Raw genomic sequence first — 25,946 nt, 5'->3', positions numbered from 1 at the left:
TCTTCATCAAGTTGATGATTTATGATAAAATCGATTAAATTAGGGTCACTTAAGGGCCTTGTGGTTTCCTCTTGGATTTCATCTGTCAACGCATCAAGCAGTTTTTTTTTAATCAAGTTTAGCTGGAGGCTAGTAAGGAAGATGATTCTGGAGCTGAGGAAATTTAATGCAAAGCAATTTTCAGGGAAGGGAGGCGCTCAGAGAGCAGAGTTCTTGCTCTCTTCCAATATGGCATTACTTTGCCGGAGGAAATATTAGACATTGGGGTGGTGTTTTGTTTGTTTTTAATAAAAAATAGTGTACGTTTATAGCTGGGGTATGGTCCCAGGAACTGAGTTATTAACATCGCCATCCTGAACTCAGAACATATTTGTACTGTCAGCAATAGTGGCTTTATCTATTTCACCCTCCCCCCTTTTATTTTTTTGGTGTGTAAGTTTGACTGTAACCTCTGCTTCCCGAAGACTCAGCAGAATGAAAAAGCCCTGGCTTCCTAACATAAGAAGAATTCTTATGTCAGATGCAATTGTAAGGAACAAGGAAAGAAGAAAGGAAGGACCAGTTTGATGGAAGAGTCCCTTCCCTCCTTTGGTCTAAGAGCATTAAAAACATTTAAAAAAACAAACAAAAAGAAGTAGAGCCATTCAAGTGTAAGAGAAATTTGCCCTTTATTTCTATAGAATGCGGACTGCATTCTTTACCATGAAACTCTGGAAAGAATCAAATAGTCCAAACAGTCCATGTTTACCTGGAAGAAACTGCCTTGAGTTCGGTTGGACTCACTCCTCTGTGCAATAGGATTGCAATCAGGTGGCCCGATTCTATGCATTGTTCCTCTGAGATAAACCCCACAGTGCAATCTTATATATGTCTACTCAGAAGCAAGTCCCACTGAGTTCAATGGAGGTTACTCCCTGTTTAGTGAGTATAGGATTGCAGCCTCATTGTGTTCGGTGGCGTTTGAGTCCAGGTTAAGGGTGCACCCCCAGATTTTGCAAAGGCCAAACAATGCGTGCATTGCTAAATATGATGGCGAGGACAAACAAGCTGGTAAGATGTCTCAGTCTCTGAAAGACTAAGGCGGTCCCCTACAAGGTAAAACCGCAAGCTTTGTTTTACGTTGCTGGTTCTGTGGAGACTTAACACTGCTTGCTTCACACACCGGTAAGATATTTGTTAACTACAACTCACAAACATAAAAGAAACGGGGGGGGGGGGAGAGAAAAGGGAAGGGATACAGATTTGGTCTTCTAGGAAAAGGCTGGTCGTGACAGGAGCCACCTCAAATAAACACAACTTTCTCAACACCATAAATCACATCTCTCTGTTTAACACCAGGCTTCCCCTCCCTTAAAGAAGCGTTTGTAGTTTTCCCTTTCAAACAACCCAGAGGCGTTAAACCTTTAACAAATGTGGCCTGGGAGGGGCGGCAAGCGCGGAGGGGGGACCTATTTGGTCCAAACATCAGGTTTGGAAGAAGCAACCTGCCTCCCCTTTATTTTATTTGCATTGGACTCCCAGTATCCAACCATTATCAGGAGATCATTAATATTATTTGTTTACTATATCCCAGCCTTTTCTGGTCAAGCTACAGGACTAGTTTCTGAGAGTGGTGGTGATGTTTTGGGGAGGGTGGGGGGCTGTGCTTCAAGCTAGAACTCCAGCGGACCAATGGACGCCTTCCCAAGCTTTGTCAGAGCTATTAATTAAATCTCAACGGCCCCCGGAATTTCCTATGCTAGGATCAGACGAAGTTGTATAGTGGTTTGGGATTTGTTTTGATCTGTCTTGTAATTTCTTTTATTATTATTATTATTATCATTATTTTTATTAATCCCTCTTACCTGCAGCGATTCTCAACCAAACGACTTCAGCAGGAAGATCGAAGGCGGCTCACGAGGTTGAGAGGAACTCGAAGGAAGCCAGTTTGGGAGAAGGAGACAGAGAGACAGAGAAGAACTACTTGACTGTAGCTCTGTAGATTTTGCTGCTAAGGTTTGTCTTGAGGCTTTTTGGGGGGGTCGGTTTTTCCACCGCAAGGAAGCTTTGATTTTTTTGATTATTTTTTTGAGGAACGGGGGCGGGGGGCCTCTCTTGGATTCCAACTTGACGGAAGGAAAAATACAATGGTTTCCGAGACACGGAGGGAGAGCAAAAATAATAATGAAATAAAGATATTCTGAAGCAAGACGAAGACACGGAATACTTTTTCATGGGACAACAATGCTCTCTCCCTCTGCCACCCCCCTCCACCTCCGAAAAGGAGGAGGAAAGCCTCTCTCGTTTCTAAGCAAGGCTGTTTCTCTTTATAAAGACTTAAAAATGTTGCAAGAGGGGGGATCCTACTGACTGACAAGAGGTGCCAGATAGAGAGGGACCAAATGGATTCTGGTTTTAAAAGACCAACAGGAATTGGCTGGTTCTCAACGTCAGGATACGAAATTGATTCCATATGTCCTCCCCCCCCCCCTTCTCTTCCTCAGCAGTCTCTCACGCGGGGAATAAAAAAGGATCGAAAAAGAGCAAAGGCTAACTGAGATATCTCTCTTTGTTAAAATAAAATAAAAATAAAATAAAAACCAAGAGGGTTCAAATAAAATGTTGTTACTGTTGGCTGTTTTAAATAGCAAATCGCTCCGGGTTTTATGCTTAAACACGGAAAGGTAAGGAGCTGAGAAAAGGTCATTGCGAATGGAAACGGCCTTGCATGACATTTTAACGTGGTCTTTAGCAAAATCTCCGTCTATCCACCCATGCATCTTTCCCCCTGTTCTTAGATCTTTGCCAAACGTGGCGTGCCTTCCTCCAGCTTTAATCCCATCCATTAATCTATTATATTTTTCGTATCCCCCCCCCGTTCCTTTTCTACAAGTAACCCAACTCAACCCTTGCTGGTGTCTTCACTTTTCACCCTTTCCATCATCCCTTGTTTTATCGTCTATATCCTAGATGTCTTCCTGTCCCGCTATTATGTGTGAATCTCCTTCCCTTTCTACCTGGCACCACGATCTGGCAAAGATTGGCCTGGAATGGCTGGCTTTTGCGCTGAAAGTCGTTTGAGATCGGTAGCCTTTGGGTGGTAGCAGAGCCAGGAACAAAGGAATAAATTCACGTGGAATCTGGAGGCGGCCTCCCCCTCCTCATCCCACGCTATCTACAGTTGCCTGCAGCTGGCGCTGGGTCCTGTCTGGAAACCAAGCGCTCAGGGACACTGGCCTTTTAACAAAGAACGAGCCCTTTTTGGTAAAGCTAGGTCGCTTTAGCCTTCGGTTTTTCCTGTGCTAGGGATTCCCACATCGCGTCCATTTTTGGAACCCATCCGGTGTGAACATGGTCCCTTTTTCATTCATGCCTGGCTGATCTGCCCTTTCAACATGTCTCCCGGAGTTTTCTGACCCCCTGGGAATAGCTAATAGCCGAAGTTTTTATTATTATTATTATTTGAAAAGAAATGCATCCCCACAATATGACATGAAATAACACTCTCCTTTTATAAAGGGCCAGTTCTACGCTTCAGAACGCCTGCACGGGTACGCGCTGGGGTTGTGCGCGCACATGTCTATCCAGTTTATGGTCTTGGAAATGCTTATTCGGAAGGGAGTCCCGTGTTGTTCAATGGATTGGCTTCGTCCTACGGCATGGGTTAGTATTGCAGCGTTTTAGCAAGCGTTTAAATTTGATAATTCCCAGCCAGACACCAACATTTTCTTACTATTTGCCTTTCTTCAACAAGGAAGCAGAGGGAGGTGAACGAAACCCTGATTCCAAGCGCTTGTGGTCCCTCTGAAAAAGTCTAGCAGTGGACGTATTTCCTCTCTTCCCTTCTCCACCCCGCCTCGTTTTGTTTTCAGGAATCCCTGCTGAAAGTGGGCACGTTGCAGGAGCAGCATTTTTTTAAACGTCTGTGACATTTTTATCTCCAGAGTTCTCGAAAATAAGATAAACGCCTGCGTTATTTTAACCAACTGTCCTTTTTTCTTTCAAATAGCAAATTCGTCGAGGAGACCCACATAACATTACCCGAAAGTAAATTCCATTGATTTCAATTTCCAGCAGTCCATTCCCCAAATGATTTCAGTGTGCACCCCAATTCTAATGTCTAGTGGAGGGAAATACAGGGGAAGTTCTCCTGCCAAATCTCATTGAAATGAATGGGAACCTTCATCTCAAGGAGAGGTGCTCAGGAGACCTTCCCAGTGGATTGTACACAGCATATTTTCGGGTTGCAGCCACTGCTCGAACTTGCCACCCCATTCACTGTTTTCTAACACCACAGCACCCCTAAATGCATAATGTAATCCAAAGTACACAAAATCTGTTCTGCTTATAACATGATAAATGTAATGACTCAATTATATATATATTTATCACGAAAGCATTATATGAGGCAAAGTAATCTGCCCTCCCCTCCAGTCCCTGAATCTGACGTTACTTGAAAATGTCTCACTGAAACGATTAGAATTCATTTATTTTCATTTCAGTGGAATTTGCGCAGGAGAACTTCTTGTTGGCTCACGCCCAATGAATTTATGAATGGTACATAGCTGTATACTGTTATATTCTGCCTTACACCGATGTTATTATATTCATTGCGCGGCAGTCTGCTCCACTTAAATGAATGGGGTTCGCTTGCATAGAGGGCTGTGTATATTCCAGATGTCAGATCTACTAGTTGGCCTAACTTTAGTCATGAAATTTATGTAGCCCTACTTGGATGTAAGGTCCTTTATGGATAGTAAATCAACACACACTCGACTCCATTGCGCTGAAAATAAAGTAGCCACTGCGCTCCAAAGTTAATCAATCTAGTGGCCCAATCCTAAACAGATTTACTTAGAAGTAAGTCCAGTGTTACATCCAGAATATACTCATATAGTTAACTAGCGGGGTATAAATGCATTTAAAATCGGGCTGCCCGGGTTGTTTCATTTAGTTTGGATTTGCTTGCTTAGCCGTCAGGGATACTGATTTGCAGAACGGGAACTTTATCGGTATGCTTTCGCGAGCTAGCGTGACTCTTCCCTTTTCTAGCTCGCGTTAGCAACATCCCCTCGTGGATACAAATAGCGTGAGAGTTTCCGGGGAGCTTTCAGCGTCATGAGTGAACTCCACCCTCCTCTCCTTTGTTCCCGCTCGCGCCTTTGGCATTGGAGAACCTGGTCTCTCCGCTATGCTGTAGGGCTTCCTCGTTCTGCTATGTGTGAGTCGGTCTGCTAGGGAGGTAGAATGGGGTTGTTACACAATGAGCCTCAGGGTTGGAAAATAAGGCCTTAAGGGACCCACCGTTCCAATATCCCTTTGACTTGACTTGATTAAAACCTCCAAGAATTAAATTTACGAGAACAGAGCCTTTCGCCTTAAAATTTTATAACCCTTTGTAAAAATGATCACTCGGGATAAACCGATTAGTGGTGCACGGAGACAGAATCTTTGGCAGTTCACAGCAAAGGAACCTTTTGCGTACAGTTTATTGGAGTGCACATTGCATTGGCAATGTATCGGTAATACAACATTCCCTCCACTAGCAGTATAATCCTAGGCATGTCTACTCGCGAGTAAGTCCAATGGGACTTATTCCCAGGTAAGGGTCTACAGGGTTGGTTGAAGCCTTATGCTATTCCAGAGAGGCAAGACATGTTAGTTGGAACAAAGAGTACCATAGCTATTCTAAGATAGCATATGTATCACAGCATTTTCGTGGACTGTACTCCACGGAAACTTTTGATATAACCAATGTGCTAGCTCAGGAGTAGGGAACGTCCAGATGTTGCTGGACTACAGTTCCCATCACCTCTGACCGTTGGCCACGCTGTCTGGGGCTGATGGGAGTTGGAGTCCCAACAACATCTGGAGGGCCACAGGTTCTCCAGCTAAAGCCTTTAAGGTGCCACAGGATTTTTTGAATGTTGTTTCCCCCCTTGAGGCAGTGAACGCTGGAAGTTCTCTCCTTGTTCCCCCCAGGTTGTCTGCCAGTTAGACTAGGCGTCATCGGATAGCAACCCGATTCTTCTAGAGTTCACTAAACCAGGATGAAGTTACCCACAGGAGTCAATGGCTTAAAAAATAAAGCGGAAGTGGAGTAGCCCTAACTAGCGAATATCTGTCTGTCTGTCTGTCTGGCTCTTCCTGAGAGCTCCTCCCTGTGGCCTCCAAGGTTCTCCCCTCTCATCCACACAACAACCCTATGAGGTAGGGAAGCTGAGAGGGAGACCGCTCAGTAGGCTTAAGTGGAGATTTGAACCCGGATCTGAGCTATTCTCATTCCGCTACTCTAACCACTACACCACACCAGCTGTTAGGGTGAAAACTGGTACTGGCGGGCGGGGGGGGGGTTGGTTAGTTGAGATTTCGATTTCAATTGACTGTTGTTGTTTCATTTATAATATATATCCGTAGTGTTGGTCCATGGTTTGGAAGATTGTGGGGGGGAAGGAGTGTTGCTGCAACTTACTTTGAGTTTAGGAGAACAGATGCATGCAGCATATAAAGAAAATGAAGGCTCATTCATCAGTTGATTTTAAAAATAGTGGGAACCGCGCATAAGGCTGAGATCCCAAGTAACGGTTACTGCACAAAAATGTAATCAGTACCAGTGAGAACTGTTTCTAGATAAAACAGACATATAATTTAGGAAACTGAGTTCTGGATTGGCAAAATCCAAGAGTGAGTTCGCCTTCATGGGTCCAACTGGAATTTAAAGGCGATGTGGAGCCAGAAATCATATAAAGCAAACTATACTTTTTCTATTTAAAAAACCAAAGCTTTCCCCTCTGTTAGCACTATTCACTTGGTTGATCAAGAAGGAAGTTCTCCTGTGGACTCCAGACCCATTCAAGAGGTCCCATTAGTTTTAATGGTGGCATTCAAGAGGTCTCCATTCGTTTCAATGGTGCTCGCTGAGCTTCGCGCTGGATTTCGCCGCCACAGATTTCTCTGTGGATAAAGCACTTGTGAGGGGAAATATAAGAAAGGAAACTCCCGTTTCGTGAATAGATTTGAATTCTGACGTGACGATGACAGGAAAAGAAACTTGCAACTAAGTAGCAGAAGCAATTTGGAAGTGTGTGGGGGAGGAATAATCAATATATTAGAGAGGGTTTGAAATATTATTTATCTCATTCCTACGTTTATCATCCCCAGCAATATTGCTAATCTTCTGAGATATTGGAGATCAACCGTGTTAATAAAGAAATATGCACAGAACACAAAACGAAAAGTGCAACGATTTTTTTTTTTTGCACATTCTGATACAGCTTGTAGAAAAGTACTCCGGCAGCAAAGTTATTATATTACCTCGATCGATGAATAGACCGATAATGAACACAAATGGGGAAATGTGTTATGATTTAATGAAGCTGGGTCTTCAGCAAATACAAAGATCTAGGCTAGGGGGAAACTGATGTGGTCTTCTTTGAGGAAGGGAAGCAACGGAGAGTGTGTAAGGTCGATGTGTAGGGGAGCATCGGAAGGAAACGAGGATACAATGGAAAGAAGGAAAGGAACAGAGAGGGAGAAGGATAGAGAAAGAAGTATACAACTGGTTTGAAGAATCACAACGAAAGAATAGAAAGGTAAAAGGAATGTCCGGACCACGACTAGTAGTGTTGCTGCGGCTGCTGTCGTCGTCCTTATATTATCTCACATTGTGTCAGGCGCTGGACGTTTTCAGCACCTCTCGCACATTCACTTATGACAAACACAGCTGTATCGAGTTTCTAGTTGGCACAGTCCAACGAGAAGCTCTCCAACCCCATTGAAACAAACAAGAGCTACGCCAGAGCCCCCATAGGACTCCTTCAGTGGATCGGGACCCTCTTCATTTGAAAGTAAAGTCCACCGAAATTTAGAAGGCATTCCTTAAAAAGCCAAAGAGTTGTATTCAGTGTTCATCCTACTCAGAGTAGAGACACTGCAATTAACAGCCAACGTCCGTCTGCTGATTTCAATAGGTCTGCTCTCAGTAGAACTTAGTTGCATACAACTCTATGTGCTTAGGGGTACCCTACTGCTGAAATCATTCCTATTTCCCTGGCGTGCGGAAGCCTTTTTGACACCACCACCATTTATGTTCCTGCGAGGTCCGGACCCAGAGTTTCCCCCGCAAGGACTTGGGAAGTTTGTGTCCAGGAAGGGTGAGAGGATGGGAGCGATCCTGTTTACCGCGCATTGCTTCCTCATCCCACCTCTCTAATCACAGCCACCAACATTCAAGAGCCCCTTTCAGAAGCAAAGAGGAGAGGAGGGCTTGGAGGCTGGGGGTTCCCCCTGCAGAACCCGTATCACGATGGAATCTGGGCCACGATGATTTAACAGGGGAGAGGGTATTAATAATGCCACGTCCATATGTTTAGGGTACAGTATTATGTGATTTTCTAAAAACAACTCGGATATATTCCCCCCTTTCTTTTCTCCTTCGTGTATTCCTCCCCAACTCACTCCCCCACTAAATCCTTCTAGTTTCCTTCCTTCCTTTTTTCCTTCCACCCATCCTGCCATCCTTCCATCTTTCCATCTTTCCTTCTATATGTGTTTGGATGGATGAAAACCATCCATCCAAACCCATATATACAAAGGAAAGGGAAGTGTCTCTTGATTAAAATCTCAAGGAAGGAAGGAAGGAAGGAAGGAAGGAAGGAAAGAAAGAAAGAAAGAAAGAAAGGGACTCTTGGCTTTCCCCCTGGGCTCTTCGAAGCCCCCTCCTTGTCGCCATTCATATTTAATGAAAATCACCGTGTTGGTCTAATTGCACTACATAAAGGTTTACACTAGCAGACAGGGTAAAATAGCAGCACTCGGGGCGGCGTTAGAAACTCCGCTGGTTAGCAAAGGAGACAACGGGTAGGGGGATCTTCCGCTAAGTATCCTGAGAGGTTTCCATCTTCCCTTGGACTTGCCTGTCAGCTCTGCGCGCTCCCTGCCTATTGCAAGTTGTGCTATTGTTTCTAACTGAGGAATCGCCCAGCCTGACTTTCACCTTCCAGCTCTTTGAAGCGCCTCACTTTCTCGATCCAGCTAGGACTGGGGGACTACCGATTCCTAGCCTGAGCTGGACATTCCCGCCCCCAACTTCTGAGACCTTTTGTATTTCACAAAGGGCAACCCTTGGCGCCCTTCGCCCCGAAGCTCTCCTTGCCTTACACGGCATCTTTAACCTCCAGCGCCTTCCCTTCCTCAACCAGCTGCCAAAGACTACCACGACCGGCTATTTCAAGAGCTGCACCATCCACTAGTGGCGAATTTTGCAGCCCCTGAATTTCTTGAGGACCTGCGGCTCTGCGCCCCCACCTCCCTCCACCCCGCCTCTTACAACCGAGTGTCACATTGCCTCCAAGCACAAAATAACACACACAAACCTCAATAGGTTAAGTGTAGCACAAAAGAATCAGGACGAAAAGAAATACATTGCAGCGGACTTTAGAGTTATCACTGCCATTGACTTTGCTTACATGCTAAATAAGACCGTGGCAACTTCAATGAAATGCCGTTTGATATACAAAATTACCAAGCGTTCCCCCCAGGAAATCTGTCTGCCTACTCATCCAGCCAGCCACCTTCTACTTTCCTGTGAGCTTACTAAGCCAGTTTATAAAGTGCCTCTGCTACCCATAAAGCCCGCTTTATGATGGGAACCCTGTCCTTATTATGGAATCCACAAAACGTGCTATTTGCTACCCACAATAGCACCCATCTCTAACGCGCAAGAAAGCGAAACAAAATTCAGAAGCAAGCCAAAATCCTTCAATAATAATAGCATTCCTGTTTCAGATAAGTACATAAGTAGACTTGCGGTGGGGGTAGAGGGGAGGCCCCCCCAAACCAGAGTTCCTGCTGGGTGTCCTATTGTTCTGTCATCATTGGGTATCTACCACAGGTTTGAGAAGTGACGCCTATTGTTCTACTGTAGCCTCAAATGAGAAACTTAAACAAAACAAAACACACAGAGAGCTCCTTTCACTCAACTCGAACCAATCGTCTCAACTGAGTGCGTTTCTTGGTACACTTCTGACACAGGCAAATTTAACATCTCAGACTGTCTTCCAATGTCCTTCGCTGAAGAGGTGACTATTCATTCATTTGTTTATTTTTAATCAACATGAACAAGACAATACGCCTATCGCCTGGATCTCCCACACGTGAAATATGGCTTTAGGCAATATCCACAGGGAAGTTCTCCGTCGTGTGCTCCGTTAAGGGGGAGCTGCGGAAGAGCACGGGCAAGAAAATCTCCCGGTGGATTGTGCCCTTCATTCTGGAACAAACACCTCACGAGCCAGTCACCTATACAAGAACTCTCCATATTTCCTATTGCTGCTTGGTTTTTGTTTTGTTTTGCTTTTTAAGGTTCTGGAAGAGAATCTTCCGGTCTCAAAAAACAAAAACCTGCTAGCCGCGACTCTGACGTTTTTCTGGTTCCAGGATTGCCCAAAATTTATACAAATCTCTCCTTAATTGGTAATCACAGATGCTTTAATTTAAGACCCCCAGCTATACAGTTTTCACATTAGGTTTTGATCAATTACAGTAAATCGTCTGAAATAATCAACTCTAGGGAGAGAGGGAGAGAGGGAGAGGGAGAGGGAGAGAGAGAGAGAGTTCTGAAAGATCACACATCATTTTCGTTTGAGAAATGATTTATCTCGGACGGTGCCATAAACAACACAACTCTCTCTCCCAAAGACGCACACACATACAATGGGAGAAGGTCTGTTGCTGCTGCTGCGGCTGACATGTTTATTGTAATAAATCAAGGGGGGGGGGGAGAAGGAGAGAGAGAGAGAGAGAGAGAGAGAGAGAGAGAGAGAGAAACGGTTTGAGGAGAGAAAAAGAGAAAAGTGTGTGTGTGTGTGAATATATATATATATATTTATATATATATGGAATGCCTGGATGGGTATAAATATACACACCACCACGGGGTGAAGAGAAATGGGAGAAAATGAAGATGGCTATTTGTCACATTTTACGACAATAACATTAATAACAAACAATAAATTTACATGGACATACAGACTGGGAGGCAAGACGGGATCTCCCGCTACTTACAATAAGTCCAGCCCTCGGCGTGGTTTCTTGCTTCCTGAGAAATGTTTTATTGCAGCCCTCTCTCACTCAGTCTCTCTCTCTCTCTCTCTCTCTCTCTCTCTCTCTCTCTCTCTCAGATACTCTTGCACACACACTCTCTTCCCCTCTTTCTCTCTCTCCCCCCCATAGGCTTATGAGAGAGAGAGTGTGTGTGTATGTGTATGTGTGTCTGTGCATGAGAGAGAGAGAGCGCTTTTTTTTTTAAGGACAGTTGAATTTCACGTCAGACACAAGGAGACCATGTCTGCGATTTTCCTGACGAATACATATCTATTCTGCAACCTCTGCATTAATTATTTAATGAATCACGTGACTTGGGCAGCGTGGGGTAGGGGGTTATCTTTCTCTTTCTCTCTGTTTCCTATGCACAATGAGGGCCGTTGTGACCTTCCGCTGGAACATCAGGACCGTGTGTGCTCATATATATATATATATATATATATATATATATATATACACATATACACACACACACAGAGAGAGAGAGAGCACATATGTCGCATCACACAAGCTCTCATGTTTTACACACACTCAGTCTTGTGCATGCATGTGTACATATTCAGTATATACACACACAAACACACTTAAATGTGTGTGGGGAGCATAACATTATGAAACCACGTGTTACAAACAAATATATATATATCCATATGTTTATGCAGTAGGAGCGATGCATGTACAGATATTATATCGGAGTGGGCAACTTTCTTCCATTCAGATTATTTAGAGAGATTACAGTTATTCTGTAAAATCTTGGGTATCGTCATCTTTCCAGGTGGATCCTTCCTTGCTTCCCTGTTCCCACCCCACCCCCACCCCCACCCCCGTTCTTCTGGCCCACCCATCCCATCTCCTTAGCCTTTTCAGTCTATTAAATTCACTTCCTACACCTTTCTTTATACATATATGGGACTACAGTAAACATGCTCAGGAGCTTGGGGGTTATTGGCTCTGTTTAGTGCAAAGGGCCCGAGGACCACCACCACAATGATAAGAATCATTCTAATAGAAACTGTGAGACAGATTTAGAGTTTAAGATGAGCTGCCGGGATGTTGGTGTTGGTGATGGAAGCGAAGAGCTATAGAGCCTCCTTTAATCTGAAGACGCTGGGTAAGGAACGCTCTGACTTGCACCAGACAATAAGAAAGCAAAGCATACTAGCACGCGCTTGTGCAAACGTATCCAAACCATCATCATTATTTTTTAACATGTGGGAAGTAAAAGGTGTGTGCAGCTATGGCGTTTGCAGAAAAGAGTGCTCGCGCGCACTTACTTTTTCAGGTAATAAAGAAACACCGGCACCCCTCCACTAAACAATAGAACTGATAAGGGCCTGTGAGGCAGCGTCTTAAACAGACGGTAACATCAAATCAAACAATGGCAGTGGTGGGATGGATGGAGGTGGTCGGGCTGGGCTAGGAGCTGAAAGCTTGCCTTTCTCTCAGAGAAAGAGAAGGAGAGAGAGAGAGATGCACATATTGATGGCACTTCGACAGCTGGGATCTCTTTCCTATTCTGAACGCTTTCGACAAGTATAAACCTCACATCAATTATGCGCAGGAGCAAAACATTTTAGATAGGAATAAATGAGAGACCGACAACATGTAATTCCAGGTCTTTCTGACTGTGGGGTTTGTAGAACAAAAGGATTGTGGTGGTTAGGTTTGTTCAGACCCTAGTAACAGATGCAGCGTTAACTGCATGAAACCGGTGATACGGATGCAAAGCTTTTCTTTTTTTAGAAGGAGAAAAAAGAAGCCAGGTGTGTTGTGTGTGTGTGTGTGTAAAAATAATAATCAAATCCAAAAATGCAGAATTCTCAGCACGGCTAATGTTTCCCACCCCCAACTCTTAATCGCAGTATTCTGGGGTGGAAGCGTAACGGCAGAAAACAAACGCGGTTCGATCCCAAACGCCTTTGCTTAGAAGTAAAAGCTGCGATCTTCCAGGACAAATCAGTCGGGACCCTTTTGCCAAGCGAATCAATGGGTTTGTTCGATGGGAACATTGCGAGTCATTCTGACTTTCGTTCGAACATGCTTCCAAGAAAGGGCTCGTTGGTTTTGCTCTAACATAACTCCCCAGCAAATCCCGCTGGTTTTTCAGTTGCATCCCATTCTAAATACTGGGAAGAAATCCCGCTGCCGTCAGTGTGGCCTGCTATCGTAGAAGAAAGGGGTTGGGGAGAAATCTTAAAATGGTTCGAAGGCAGCAAGGCGATACAAGGGAAAGAAGAGGGGTTGACTGCAAGTGTTCACTGCCGTGAAGAGACCTTGCTGAATAATAGTAAAAAAGTTGGGATTTTTTGGCCCACTTAAACAACTGATTTAAAAAAAAAAAAATTACAGAGGAGCGAAAAATGGAGAGAGAGCCAGAATAAGATTTCGATTTTTTTAAACCTCGCGGATTGCTCGGAGACATTAAAAGAGAGGCAAAGAGATATTTATAAAAATATATAGTTCTTAAGAAGAAGAAAAGGGAGCAGAAAAGAAAACATGTCTATAATCCTTGGGTTGCAAAGGAAACAAAAATCCGTCTGCTTCCCCCTCCTTCCCTCCCCCCCTTTTTTTGTTAAAAAGAACAACTTTGATTTAAAAAGATGTTTCTGTCTTCTATAGTTCAAAGGAAAGGAAGCGCCTCTCCTCGCCCTGGTAGGTGCGAGAAACCGAGCGGGGTTTTTCTTTCTCTCTCTCAAGATAAAATGAACGTTTATATAGTGGGAAAGGCAGATTGATTTACGAATTTAAACACGCCGGTTTTATTGGGGATCATAAATCTGCCAGGGTGCTACCGATCAAACTGAGAAAGCTCCCAAACTCCGCTCCCCTGGCCAGCTAAGATCCACGCCTCTTTCTCTGTCATTGAAAGGGACGTTTCCAAAGGGAAAGGTAGCAGGGTTGTAACACAGATCCGGTTTATGGGTGGGTGTTTGCGCCCGCGCGCGCGCAACTTGTGTGTAGACAAAGGAACACACGGAGAGAAGAAAAGGGAGATAAGGAGATAAAGACAGGGTTTATATGTACATGCACTGATAATAGTGGAAATAATACGAAGAAATAACCATGTGTAGAATAAAGAAGGGGGGGGGGAGAGTCTCAGAGCATGTGCAGACTGCCTTGGCCTCGCCACTAAATAAATAAAGCACAATCTCAGCCTATCTTCGACTAGGGAAGGCCTCCTTTTAAAGGAGGATACAGGGCAGTCAGTAGGCGCAGTTGCTTTCAGACCACACAACTGCAGGTGGCGTTTTCACACGTGCACTGCTGTTCGCGTTTGTTGTTAAATACAAATCTATGTTGCGCCAGTACAAAGAAGATGAGCCACGAGAAAGAAGCAGATCCCTACATACATACTGTACATACAAACAAATGCCATGTTCTATATCTCACAGTAGACCTTCTGCCCCTAAGCTCTCCTTATGCAGTTGTCTAACACCAATAGTTCTTCCTTTTAAAATCCACCAAAATAATATATTACAAAATATATAACTAGTCTGGGATGGGGAGCTCAGGAAATAGCTGGCCACCTTACGCTATTAGGATGGAGACTGACACCTTAGCACCTATACTGCTTTGCATATGGAAACCTGGGACCTCTATGGTGAGATCTTGCTACAACAGCCACCACCCAGCACCCTTGGTGGTTGATATTTAGATAACAGTCCAACTGCACAACCAAAAGTAAACATTTTGCAAAGGGTGACAGAGATCTCCTTCTGGTGAGCCTGGACAGAGGGGTCCACAAACCACTTAGGGTAGATTGAGGCCCAGTTTGTGCCACTGGCTTCACTTTAAACAGATCTAAATGCCAGTACTCAGATTTTAAGTGAGCTGGAGATGAAGATGAAATGTCCACATTTGGGGGGAAATATTCAGTCTCTGGACCACTTTGTGGTTCATGTCCTCACTCAACCTTATAGAAGGCTGCAGGTGGGGTGGTATAAATGGGTCTACTGATAGATTTACACCAGGGTAACATGAAGGAAAAGTCCCTCCTGAGCACAAAATTTCATTTCCATGTAAAGTCAGAGTCCTCTCCAAGTCGCTGTAAAGAAAACATCATCATAATGCTGCATTTTTCCTTTTGAAGAAGTCTAGTGGGCCTGAATATTCCACAATGTATGGTGATCTAAGATCTCTAGAAAATCATTACAAGACACGCTTGCTATAAGAATTGAAATTTTATCAGGGGGAGGGGGGGCGGAGAGAGAAGCCTAAAACCTAAAGGAAGACAAAAGAAGGTCAAGGCAGCCATTTTAACAGAATAACAGTGCGAGTTTGTGCATGTCTTTTCAGAAGCAAGCCCCATTGAACTAAATGGGATTTACTCCCAGGTAAGTGGCTTGTAGAATTACAGCCTTAAGGTGCTTTCCTCCAGCCCAACAAATAAACTTGTTTATCAAGGAACCCATCAACGACACCTTTTGTAAAGGGCTCCTTGCTTTTTCTTAGAGCCTTTGAACCCATCTACCAGTGAGCGTTGCTAACTGCTGTTATGACATTAGCTTGCCTTGAATAAAAGGTAGAAAGAATGTGAGGAAGGGGGTGAAGATGAGAAACAAGATGAAAGGAGGGGTGTCGAATTCATGGCCTGGTCACCCCACATTTCCATTGCACGCATGCCACACATTTAAAGCACATTTAAATCACATGACTTCCCCAAAGAATCATGGGAACTGTAGTTTTCCGCTCACAAAGTCGCAGTTCCCAGAACCCTTAACAAACGCATACCTTAATTATTTGTGTGTGCATGCTTTACACAAACTTAGCTCTATGGTGTGCATGCAGGTTCCCTTTTTCAACAAATCTGGGTGTCACCTCAGAGTCACCCAGCAAATCTAGGCACCAGCGACCCAGAAATTAATCTGAACACCACGTATATCAGCATACTGCTCATTGTTCTTCCAGGGAAGAAGAAGGTGAAAAAGCAGGAAAAGGTGGCTAGGCTCCTACTACCACAACAGCCACCACTGATGAAGACTGTAACAAAAATAATAATAGCCACTGTACTTTGCGACACAGGGATTGCACCTATTAAAAACGAAATCCCAATAGACCAAAAGTATGGGGGACTGGACGATGACAATGCAATCCTATGCATGCCTACTCAGAAGCAAGTCAAAGGGGACCAACTCTCAGGTTAGGCGTGTATGGGATTGCAGCCTCAAAGCCAATCCATCCAACCGGCCAAAATTTAGGCCATCTCCCATTCATTTCAAGGAGGATTGCGCAGGAGAACTACCTGCTGGACTGTGCGCCCTAAAGGAAGCTAGGGAATGAGCAACAACAAAAAGCCATAGCCTCCGACATGATAACCGGACTGGAGGAGGAGAAAAAAGCCAGGCGCCCCCCCCCCCCCAAAGGAAAACCGATAGACTAAGGAAGCCAGAGCTTGGTTGGTTCTCTGAGTTGCCCTCGTTTTCACGTTCGCCTCCGGAGTTTGCTTTAGCCCGCCCCTGTTTCCGTGAGAGCAATGCCACCGAGCACAATGTCCAGTCTTGAAAAGGTCAAGGGGTTTTGAGGGGTCATTCTGTAGCTGCAATACCAGGCTAATCGCTTAGAAAACGTGTCCCTTGGATGAACTCCATCCTCACTCCGCAGCTCGCCAGGGTCAGATCTTAACTCCATTTCTTCTAATATAAACCTTCTCTCCCCCCCCCCCACCTTGAAATGCAGATGGATAGATCATGGACGGACGCACAGACAACCTCTTCACTCACACCTCTGCTGGCGAACCTTCAAAAACCCGCGCACGAATACCAAAGGCAATATTTTAAAATCAGAAATTAAGTGGCCACGCCTCCTCTGTATTGTCTGCAGTTATGGAATATGTAACATTGCATTATCCTTACAACATCGCCTGGCATAAAGAGTTCTAGGACAACAGCGTGAGGGTTCCCAGCTACTCCAAACCCACGGAGAAATAAAGGCAGGGCGCCCTTTTAGAACAGGCACCTATTTTATTCTAGTACCCAGTCTCCTGCCCCCCCCCTCACCCACATTGTCATTAGAAAATAAACAAGCATTCTTCACAAAAGCCCAACTGTTAAAAACACATTTAAAAAGCAAACCATTCAAATTCCTTTAAAACATATCTTATTAGCAATCTTCTCCTTTCTTTCTTTCTTTCTTTCTTTCTTTCTTTCTTTCTTTCTTTCCCCGCCTTTATAACTCCAGTTGTTGTTTTTTTAAAAACCACAACAACCACCAGGAAGGGCTTCCTCTTAAGGCTGCAAACTCATCTAAGGCTGCAGCCCTATGGACACTTACTTGGGAGTAAGACCATTCAATTCAGTGGGATTTCCTTCGAGTAAACGTGCTGCATAGAATCGGGCTTCCCAGGGCACGTTTTTAAGAGCAGAAGGCATTTGATGTTGTCCCCGCCCCCTCCATCCTTAAAAGCGAAGCAATATATAATTTCAAAAGAACAAGCCGAGCCTTAAAAAAAACGCGCACACAATGTTTGGGTTGTTTTTTTTTACCTTTTTAGCTTCCCACATCTTTTCTCCAGGCGGTTAAAGGTGGTGTTCATGTCTGAAGTAGAGTCTTCCATTTTAAAAAAAGTAAAAAGTAAAAAAGTTCAACTTTGTGTGTGTGTGTGTGTGTGTGTGTTTGAATATGTATATGTATATGTAGGTGTGTGTATATATATATATATCTATATATATTAATATATAGATATATATTTTCTCTTGAAGATATCTTGAAAGATTCAAGGCTCCTGGGTACTCTTTTTTTCCCAACAGAAGGTCTGCGGAGGTTTGCTGTTGAATAACAATAGGAAAAGGATAAGTATTTGAATAAAAGAAATGATTAATGATTTTTTCGGTATAATTCTCGCATTTTTCTCAGCTTCTGTCTGCTTACAATGCTTGTGAACTTTTAGGGCCTATAGAAATCCCCACCCCAAATCCTATTCACCCTCTCCAGCTTTGATTTGGCTCTATAGAAGCTACATTCTTACCAGCATATGCTTTTAAAAGTTTTGTTTGGGGTATGTGAGAGTGGGAATGCCTTGAAGTAACCCTGAAAAGCGCAAGAGACATGCCCCCCCCCCCAGCACCACTGAAATCAATGGAAACGTAGCCATTGGGAAAGGGATACTGTCTCCAGTTACCTAAAAATCAAACTTATTTCCGCGTAAAAATAAATAAAAATCCTGGCACCGATGAGGGAAATACACGTGCAACAACACCCTTCATTTTTTACTCGCAAGTGTCCCTCAAGTCCTCATTGCCAGGGGGTAGCTTTCGTGCATCATAAGAAACAACAGCAAAATGCCTAAGGGCTTAATTCACATGGTGTCCTCAAGTATCGACCCACTAAGGTCTGCTGTAAGATGAATATGGACCAGAAACCATCCGAAGCTACTAAAAAAATTATTGGCACCAAGTTCTTAGGTGCTGTGTTGCAAGGCCGCTGTTGTCCCAGGACATCCTGCAAGCATCGCAGTACTGTACTCGAAAGTTAGCCCCATTCATTTCAATTTATAGTACTTTCAAGTAAAGAAGCTCAGATCACACCAGTGTTGGCTACCTTGGATTCATTCTGCAGCAGCGCTATCGTAAAAAAAATATCCTGGATTAGGTGAGGAGTGGATTGTGGCCAGTGGTTGCTTGTCCACAGCAAGCCATTTGCTCTACAATCACTCTCATGGCTTTAAGGAATTGTTCCACAATAAAAGGGGTTGCGAATAGGCGTTGGTGTGAGAATCAATAAGGTTGTTTTTGTCTGTTTATTTTTTGCACTGACTCCCATAGAAAGAGTCTGCCATCTTATGTGGAAGAGGAGGTTATGCACACGCATTAAAATTAAGTTCACAGTGAGCATGGCGGATTGGGCCATCGGTATCAACCCCATCGAGATATATGTTCTGATAGTACAATAAAGCAGTAACGTAACACACGATTTGAGTAATGGATAGCAAGTGGCCTAAGGGAAGGTTCCTGGAGTATTTTAACCTTCATGTGGAAATTACTTCCTGCGCACTGCTCAAAGCAAGACCCAGCAGGAGCTTCTCCTGCACACGCTCCACTGAAATGAATAGGACCTCCATTGCAATGGAGCGTTTGCAGGAGAACATCCTGCTGGATTCTGCCCCAAGGTACAAACCGTGTTAAGACCGTATTAGGGACAGGAGTAGGGATTTTAAAAGAGAAAATTACTGTTTTCTTTCCATGGTCTCTAATCCGTCTCCAAACACACACACACACACACACACACACGCAAAATTTGTAACTTAGAACTGGAATGCTATTTCGTCCTAAACAGTATTTTCGATACTTTGTATGAGAAAGAAAATGAAAATTAATACAAGAGCTATGGAGCACAAAAGAAGTCATTTGTCTTCTTGATTATCTATTTGCTTGTCAGAGTTTGAGCTATTGCAGCGGCTGGCTCCTTTGTAATATAAAAATACACAGAAAACCTGCAAACACCGAGAAACATCTGTGCAAAAATTATGGTCATTAAATGTATTAAATACCTTGAAGAAGGTAGCTTTTCTCGGGACGGGGGGAGAAAATAAAAGACAGAGAAGAAACATCTCTTGGAAAACACACTGCTGCTTTATAGTCTCAATATCCAGGTAGAAATTTAACGATCAGACTACTATTTTAGTTTGAACCAGTTTGGAAAGCAAAATGTAACCACATTAATGCATGCTTAGAGGAAATAAATCACCTCATATAAGGCTTAGCTGTAGTTAAGGAGGATATACCCTATGGTCAAACATCTTTTGTTTCCATTAGGGAAGTGCAGGCTTGGAAACTGACAACAATAAAAACCTGGTCGAATAGAAAAGGGGTCTGCAAAAGTATCAGAACAAAGGAATAATGTCGCGACTATTTCAGATACCCTGAAAGACACGGACAACCGTATTCACCATAAATGCTTTATTTCGGGGTTGTTGTTGTTTTGCCACCGTGGCTGCTGCTATATACATGTTCTTATGGGTATCACACAAAACAACAAGAGGTAATTATACAGAACGAAAGGAGGGGAGTGCTATATTCCCCCCCTCCCTCAAGTTCTCTGGAATCACACCATTTCGGAATGTCATATACAGTATAGGAGAGAGAAGGGTGAGAGAAGAGAATGAGGGGGGACAAGAGAGAGAGAGATGGAAAGGGGGGGGGAGAGAGAGAAAGCGAGAGCAGAGAATACCCATATTCCTTTCCTCACGCCTTACTTCTCTAGGGAATTTCCTGAAAATTCATCTTTATCTTCACATTCATTTCAAAAACTGAAGCGAAGGCAGCGAAGGCGCATCCTTATTTACAAAGCAGCCCCCCCACCCCACCCGTTCCATTTTCATGGCTGCTGGAACCCAGATGGCCTTATGCTATAATCAACTTTATAGACTGAAATGCACTGCCCTTCTCCGCTTTCCAGGTCTTCCAGGTTAGATAATTAACCTGAAGTACTTCCCTGCCGCCTTTAAATTACATTGCTTCTTCCTCTTTTTTTTTATTTTGTGTCCTTCCCCGATTCTCACCCCCTCCCCGCCGCCGCTTGATGCCCTTCCTTACTTGGAATATTACAATATTTATCACCCAGTAAAGTCCTTAGAGGGCTGTGAGAATTCTCTCCCCCCCTTTCCAATCCCTCTCCTATCTAGAGCTGTGTTTAGCAGATGCCAACAACACTTTTCCGTCGCCTTGTGGGTAAATGGCTGGATTTAAATTGGGGTTTCTGGCTAGTGGGGTGAGTAGGGTGGAAGAAGCGGGTGTTCGAAAGGAGGGAGAGGGAGAGAGAGAGAGAGAGAGAGAGAGAGAGAGAGAGAGAGAGAGAGAGAGTCAGTCCAGTTCTCCTTAGGTGGAACCGGGCCTCATTTATTAAAGACGACTCTAGCTGTCGCGCTAATGGTTGGCATAAGGTCCTTCGTTTGTACGCGAGAGTAAACATGACAAATGGGCCCGAGTTTGGCTTGATTAAGGATGAAAAAGGGATCCATCTTAGCCAAATCTGAAAACCCCATCTCCTATAGAACAGAGGAGCTACCCCCCCAAACACGGCAACCCTGCTTTCCGGCCAAAGAACTAACCCCCCTCCCCCGCAAAAAAACCCCCAACCCTCTCATCCTTCTTTGTTTCTTCTCCCCTCGTATAAATAGTGGTCCCAGTTCACCCACCCACTAGTCCCCTCCCCCCATACGCCCCCATGTTTCTCCCTCAGGAACAGGAAAACTACCAGGCCTCCCTCCCTTTCACACATCAGTTCTTAAGCACACAGATCTGCACACACACACACGTACGCACGCGCACACACACACTCGCGGGCCGCCACGCTCAAAGGCCAGTTATAGGGTGGTGGTGGTCGGGGTGGCGCTGGGGTTTGGGGTTGGTCCATTGGTTCGGTCCTGGGCACCTCCTCCCGCGCCTTGCGCCGAGAGGCTGGCTGCAGAATTGGAACGGATCTTAGTATTGGGCAACTTGTGGTCTTTTTTCCATTTCATCCTCCTGTTTTGAAACCATATCTTGATCTGGCGCTCGGACAGGCAAAGCGAGTGGGCGATTTCCACCCTCCGCCTCCGGGTGAGGTAGCGGTTGTAGTGGAATTCCTTCTCCAGCTCCAAGACTTGCTGCCTGGTATATGCTGTTCTGGAACGCTTCGGCTCCCCTCCCGCGTAGTTGGGGTTGACTGAATGTAGAAACACAAAAGGAGGAGTGGGGCAGGGGAGAGAGAAAGAGAGCAGGAACAGGGAGGGGAGCAGGGTTGGGGGGGGGGAGAGGAGATGGTGGGGAGCGTTACTCTTCTTCTGCCCCTTTAAAACGAAACAGAAACCACGACCTTCTCTTGGAAAAAAAAGGCTCCTGGAAGACGCCACAACCCTTTACAAAACAAGTCCCCCAAACCACACCCCTCCCCCAGCGACGCTTTAAGAGCCTGGATCTTTACCTCCTACTCGGAAAGGAGACCCGTGGGAAGGAAGTCCCACGGAGCTTAACCGTGTTTGCTCCCATCTAAACGATCATAGGAATGAGTCCCATCAAATTCAGTGGGACTGTAAGTCTCTAATATCTATCCACACAGGAGGGGAGCTCAGCGGGGCTTACCTCTGGGTAAAGAGGCATAGGATTGGACTGCCCGAATGCCAGCCATTCCTGTGGGTGTATCCAGAGTTTACTTTTAGAACTTTGAGGGTTACACAAGGTTGATTCTGATCGCTTGAGCGAGTGTCTCCCTGTCTGACCTTTCCTCTCACCCAGTGTCTCCCAATGCACCCCATTCACTGCCTAAATCTTCGCGACTACCTTCCTGCTTCGTTGCATCTATGTTAAGCCTTACACAGCTCTTTTAAAAAAAGCACAAAGCAACCACTAATCTATTAAAAGCCAGGCTGTTCTCCTGGTCCAGAGGTCGCCTAAGTCCTCCAAGCTTTCAAACAGCTGCGCTTAAACGGCAGTGTAGAGTAATCCCATTGGAATCATTCTGATTACTCCAGAGGATAGATCACAGTGTTAGGTGAGAAAGGACGAGAGTGATAGCGAGACGAGGAGGGGGTTGCATTCAGTTATGAACCCTAACATCACGTAACAGCCCTGCACTCCGTTTTACAGCCTCTAAGTGTTACTAGCCTTTGGGTAACTAAATGTGAAGAGACGGAAGGAAGGCCGAATGCATATATGCGTATCAGAACCCTAATAATGCATTAGTCTTGAGTGCGAAATAGATCTACAACTTGCTCTGCAGTTCAGTTCAGCCTTAATGCTTGGGTTGAACTAAATACAGTCAAATCGCTGTCGCTAAATAGGCATACATTCAAATACACCGACTCAAGCGTCTTGAGGATCGAGCTAGCGAGCTGCCTAAGGCTCCTGCACGTGTACGAAGGAGTTGCCTGTGCACCTCAAAGTTCTATAAAGTTTGCCCCACATGTAAGACAAACAAACCCCTCGATCGTAAGACAAGCAACCTTCTTTTCCCCCTCTGGGAAGTCATTCCCATTGAAACCCACGAGACATCCTTCTCTGAAACGTTGCTCTGAAGGGACCATCTTAAAACAAACACCCCCCCCCCCCGCAACCCCCAGCCTTGGAGAAAGGCAAAGTAGAGAGTTTGCTGAAACTCTCTACTTCAAAACAATTTAAGCCGACAATGAAAATAAAAGACCCCGTACCTCCTTCAAACTTTTCCTGGGGAACGTTCTCCAGTGGAAGGAAAGGAAGAAAAGAATAAAGGACGGGGTGGGGGGGTGGGGAGGAAGGAAGGGAAAGAAGGAAAGAAAGAAACTGGAGGAGGATGTTAACAGGGACTTCAAAGGCAGTTGGCCAAGAAGAGCAATAAAAATTTATGGAGGATGTAATTATAGCGCTCTGCAAACAGGGAGACCATAAATCTCCAAGGGGAATGGTTCTTTTACAACGGGGGCAATAAGCTTTTCTCTCTCTCTCTCTCTCTCTTCTTCTTCTTCCCAACAAGACTTTGAGGTGCAGGTTAGTATAAAGCGAACGGCACTTTAAGGTTCACTTACCCGTGCTAACATGAACCTTCTTCATCCAAGGATAAACTACCGGTTCTTTGCAAGAGGACGGGCTTTGGTTGAGAGAGGTTTGGCTACAGGAAGGCGGTGGGCTTGGCGTGATGGATTCGCAAGTGTGGTTTGATTCGGAGAGATGGTTTTGAAGTCCAGCTGGAGCATGGACACGCTGGCTCCTGGGAGACAGGACCGATGCCGGGTGCCCAGAGCCCTGACATGGAGGATAGGATGGTTGGTTACAGGCGGACCGCGCTGGGTACAACGCCTCGGGTTGAAAAGAGTTCTCCTCTCGCCTCTGGCCGCCGAAATATTCCGGAGAATGACTGGGAAGGTAATCGTGCTGGGAATATTCTTCGCATGGTGGGAATTTGGGGTCCACATAGTTGGAGTTGATCAAGAACGAACTCATGGCCATTAATTTTGGAATTGCAAAAGGGCGCGCGCGCGCCGGCACGCACACTCCCGCTCACTCACACACACGCACACCCCAAAAAATATACTAAAATTTATTCCTATTTCTTTCGGGGCCCCCTCCCCTTCCCCCTTCTCCCTTCCTTCCCCTCCCCTTCTCACTCGTTTTCCTGTTTCGAAGAGCCCTCCTACTTTTGCCGTCAACTGAACAAAGTTAGATGTCCATGTGACCCCAGGAACCAATGGAGAGGTTTGCCTGGGATTCCCGGATAAGGAAATAATCAAGAAGGGGGGAAGGAGGGGGGAGGAGGCTTTTAGCCTTTCCGTTGCCAGCACATAGTCAACTTGGAAGCAGGTTGTTTTAAAGTAAATTGGACTTAACTTTACATATAAATGCACTCAGAAACCTAGGTGGGACTCCGCATTGCGGAACAGTTATCCTTATTTACTTTTTAAATATCAGGATTTACATAATTTCATATCCCGAAGAAATCTATCATCCCATAGCCAAGAAGGCACCACAAAATCCAAGTGCCCCCACCCGGTGCATTGACTGAATTAAAATCACTGTCGACTCTGGCCAGCGTGCATGTGAGAGTGTACACACACGGTTCCCCATGGCAGAGTTTGCCTCGAAGTAAAAAAGCAAAATAACAACACATGCAGTCTGAACAAATAGGAGACGCGGAGGAAAGGAAATATTCTCCTCGGTTTATGATGCATTAATCTTCTAGCTCCTGCCTAAATTTTGGTGATAGAGCCCGGCCGGTGGCAAAGATAGATAGAGCTCGTTTGAGATCGATAGAAACGCCATTAACTAATTCGGGTTACCCATCCCTTTAAAAGACAGGTTCTGGTTTAGACTGGTTCTCCCCCCAACCCGGCCAGGAGGAGAAAATATATTTTTAAAAGCGTGGAGACAGAGGAGCAGGAAGAGTTAGGCTTAGTCTACAATACGATGGATAAAACAAAATCCAGTTGCATAAATAGCTTTTTAAAGTAGTATTGCAGTAAGGGAACATACCCTGCAGATTCCTATCTATCTCCTAAATGTCCGTTTTCATTAAGGCGCAATGTATCCACCCCTTTTGGAAGCCCTCGGGGCAGGGACCTGTCTCTTCTGAGTGCTGAGTGGCGCCTGCGCACAGATGGCACCAAACAGGTAATCTTTAGAGACCTGTTTTCTCTCAGCCCTATTTACAGAAAGGCATGGTTCTAGAACAATTTCTGCAAGCATATTGAGCACAGAAGGGAAGAACTGTTCCGTTCTCTCCCTGTGAATTTCCTGTTTCGCAGAAGATACCCGATAATTTGAATCAACCTGTCTGGATGCTTAAAAGATGGGGGCGGGGCGGGGGGACCCACTGCCATTAAAACAACACACCACCAACACGGAATAGTCCTTGAAGGGAAGGTCTTTTAACGATTTGCTTCGTCCTTTTTTCCTCCCTTTCTTTTCCTCCTTCTTCGTCTTGAGGGATGCGTTCCGTAGCGTTTGTGTCAACTACATATTCCCCTAGATGCGAATTTGTGACGCAGCTTCTTTTACACAAATTCGGATCTACAGGGTACATACAGAAGACAGAGAGAGATATTCTCCTTTGAGTTTGGCTAGAAGTCTTCCGCTTTGGCTTACAGCGAAGAGGAAAAGTGGGCGAAATAAAATAAAATACAAATAATCCGTTTTTCAGGAGGAAGGTATGTCTGGAAATATTTGCCTGCAACACGCGTCGCAAAATCGAGTGGTTGTTAGCCCAACTCTGTCGCGTAATCCACTGTTGCTTCTTCCTCCGCAGAAGGAATACTGTTGCAGAAAGGTAGTCCAGAAAAGTTGGGAGGGAAGGAGGGAAAGAAGGAAAGTCTGTTGGAGGATCTAAGCAGAAACAAAGTCACTCCCAATCCACTTCAGTGAGATTTATCGTTTAATTAGAACTAAAACGACCCTGTTCGCGCGATTTCGTTGTAATAAGGA

At 44.8% G+C, this 25,946-nt stretch overlaps 2 protein-coding genes across 8 annotated transcripts in view; both read right to left on the bottom strand.

Annotated features, from left to right (window-relative positions):
* The window catches only part of HOXB3 (homeobox B3), an 85,557-nt gene that overhangs the window by 24,436 nt on the left and 35,175 nt on the right, over positions 1 to 25,946 (bottom strand). For 5 of the 7 annotated variants that reach the window (XM_083408418.1, XM_083408415.1, XM_083408421.1 and 2 more), the window contains exon 2: positions 17,565 to 17,846. The gene's annotated coding sequence lies outside the window, so the exon portion shown is untranslated. Of the gene's footprint in view, positions 1 to 1,844; positions 10,671 to 11,043; positions 11,359 to 17,564; positions 17,847 to 25,946 lie in introns of those variants that run through there. The other 2 variants (XM_083408420.1, XM_083408419.1) reach the window with 2 other exon arrangements.
* Positions 19,962 to 24,155, bottom strand: HOXB4 (homeobox B4). The gene is made up of 2 exons (XM_083408449.1): positions 23,558 to 24,155; positions 19,962 to 21,723 (listed from the first exon to the last, which is right to left on the bottom strand). The coding sequence occupies exons 1-2, from the start codon at positions 23,976 to 23,978 to the stop codon at positions 21,383 to 21,385; spliced, it is 762 nt and encodes a 253-aa protein (XP_083264575.1). The 5' UTR covers positions 23,979 to 24,155; the 3' UTR covers positions 19,962 to 21,382.

Source organism: Podarcis tiliguerta, assembly GCF_965153285.1.
Source record: "Podarcis tiliguerta genome assembly, chromosome: 13".
Lineage (NCBI taxonomy): Eukaryota > Metazoa > Chordata > Lepidosauria > Squamata > Lacertidae > Podarcis > Podarcis tiliguerta.
Note: the sequence above shows the minus strand (reverse complement) of the source record. Positions and strands in the feature narration are given on the sequence as shown.

Bases quoted from the DNA above. Each gene is read 5' to 3' on its own strand.
- HOXB4 (XM_083408449.1), bottom strand. From the start codon at position 23,978: ATGGCCATGAGTTCGTTCTTGATCAACTCCAACTATGTGGACCCCAAA. The intron at 21,724-23,557 runs GTAAGTGAACCT...TTCTACATTCAG, and splicing joins GAAGGTTCATGTTAGCACGG to TCAACCCCAACTACGCGGGA.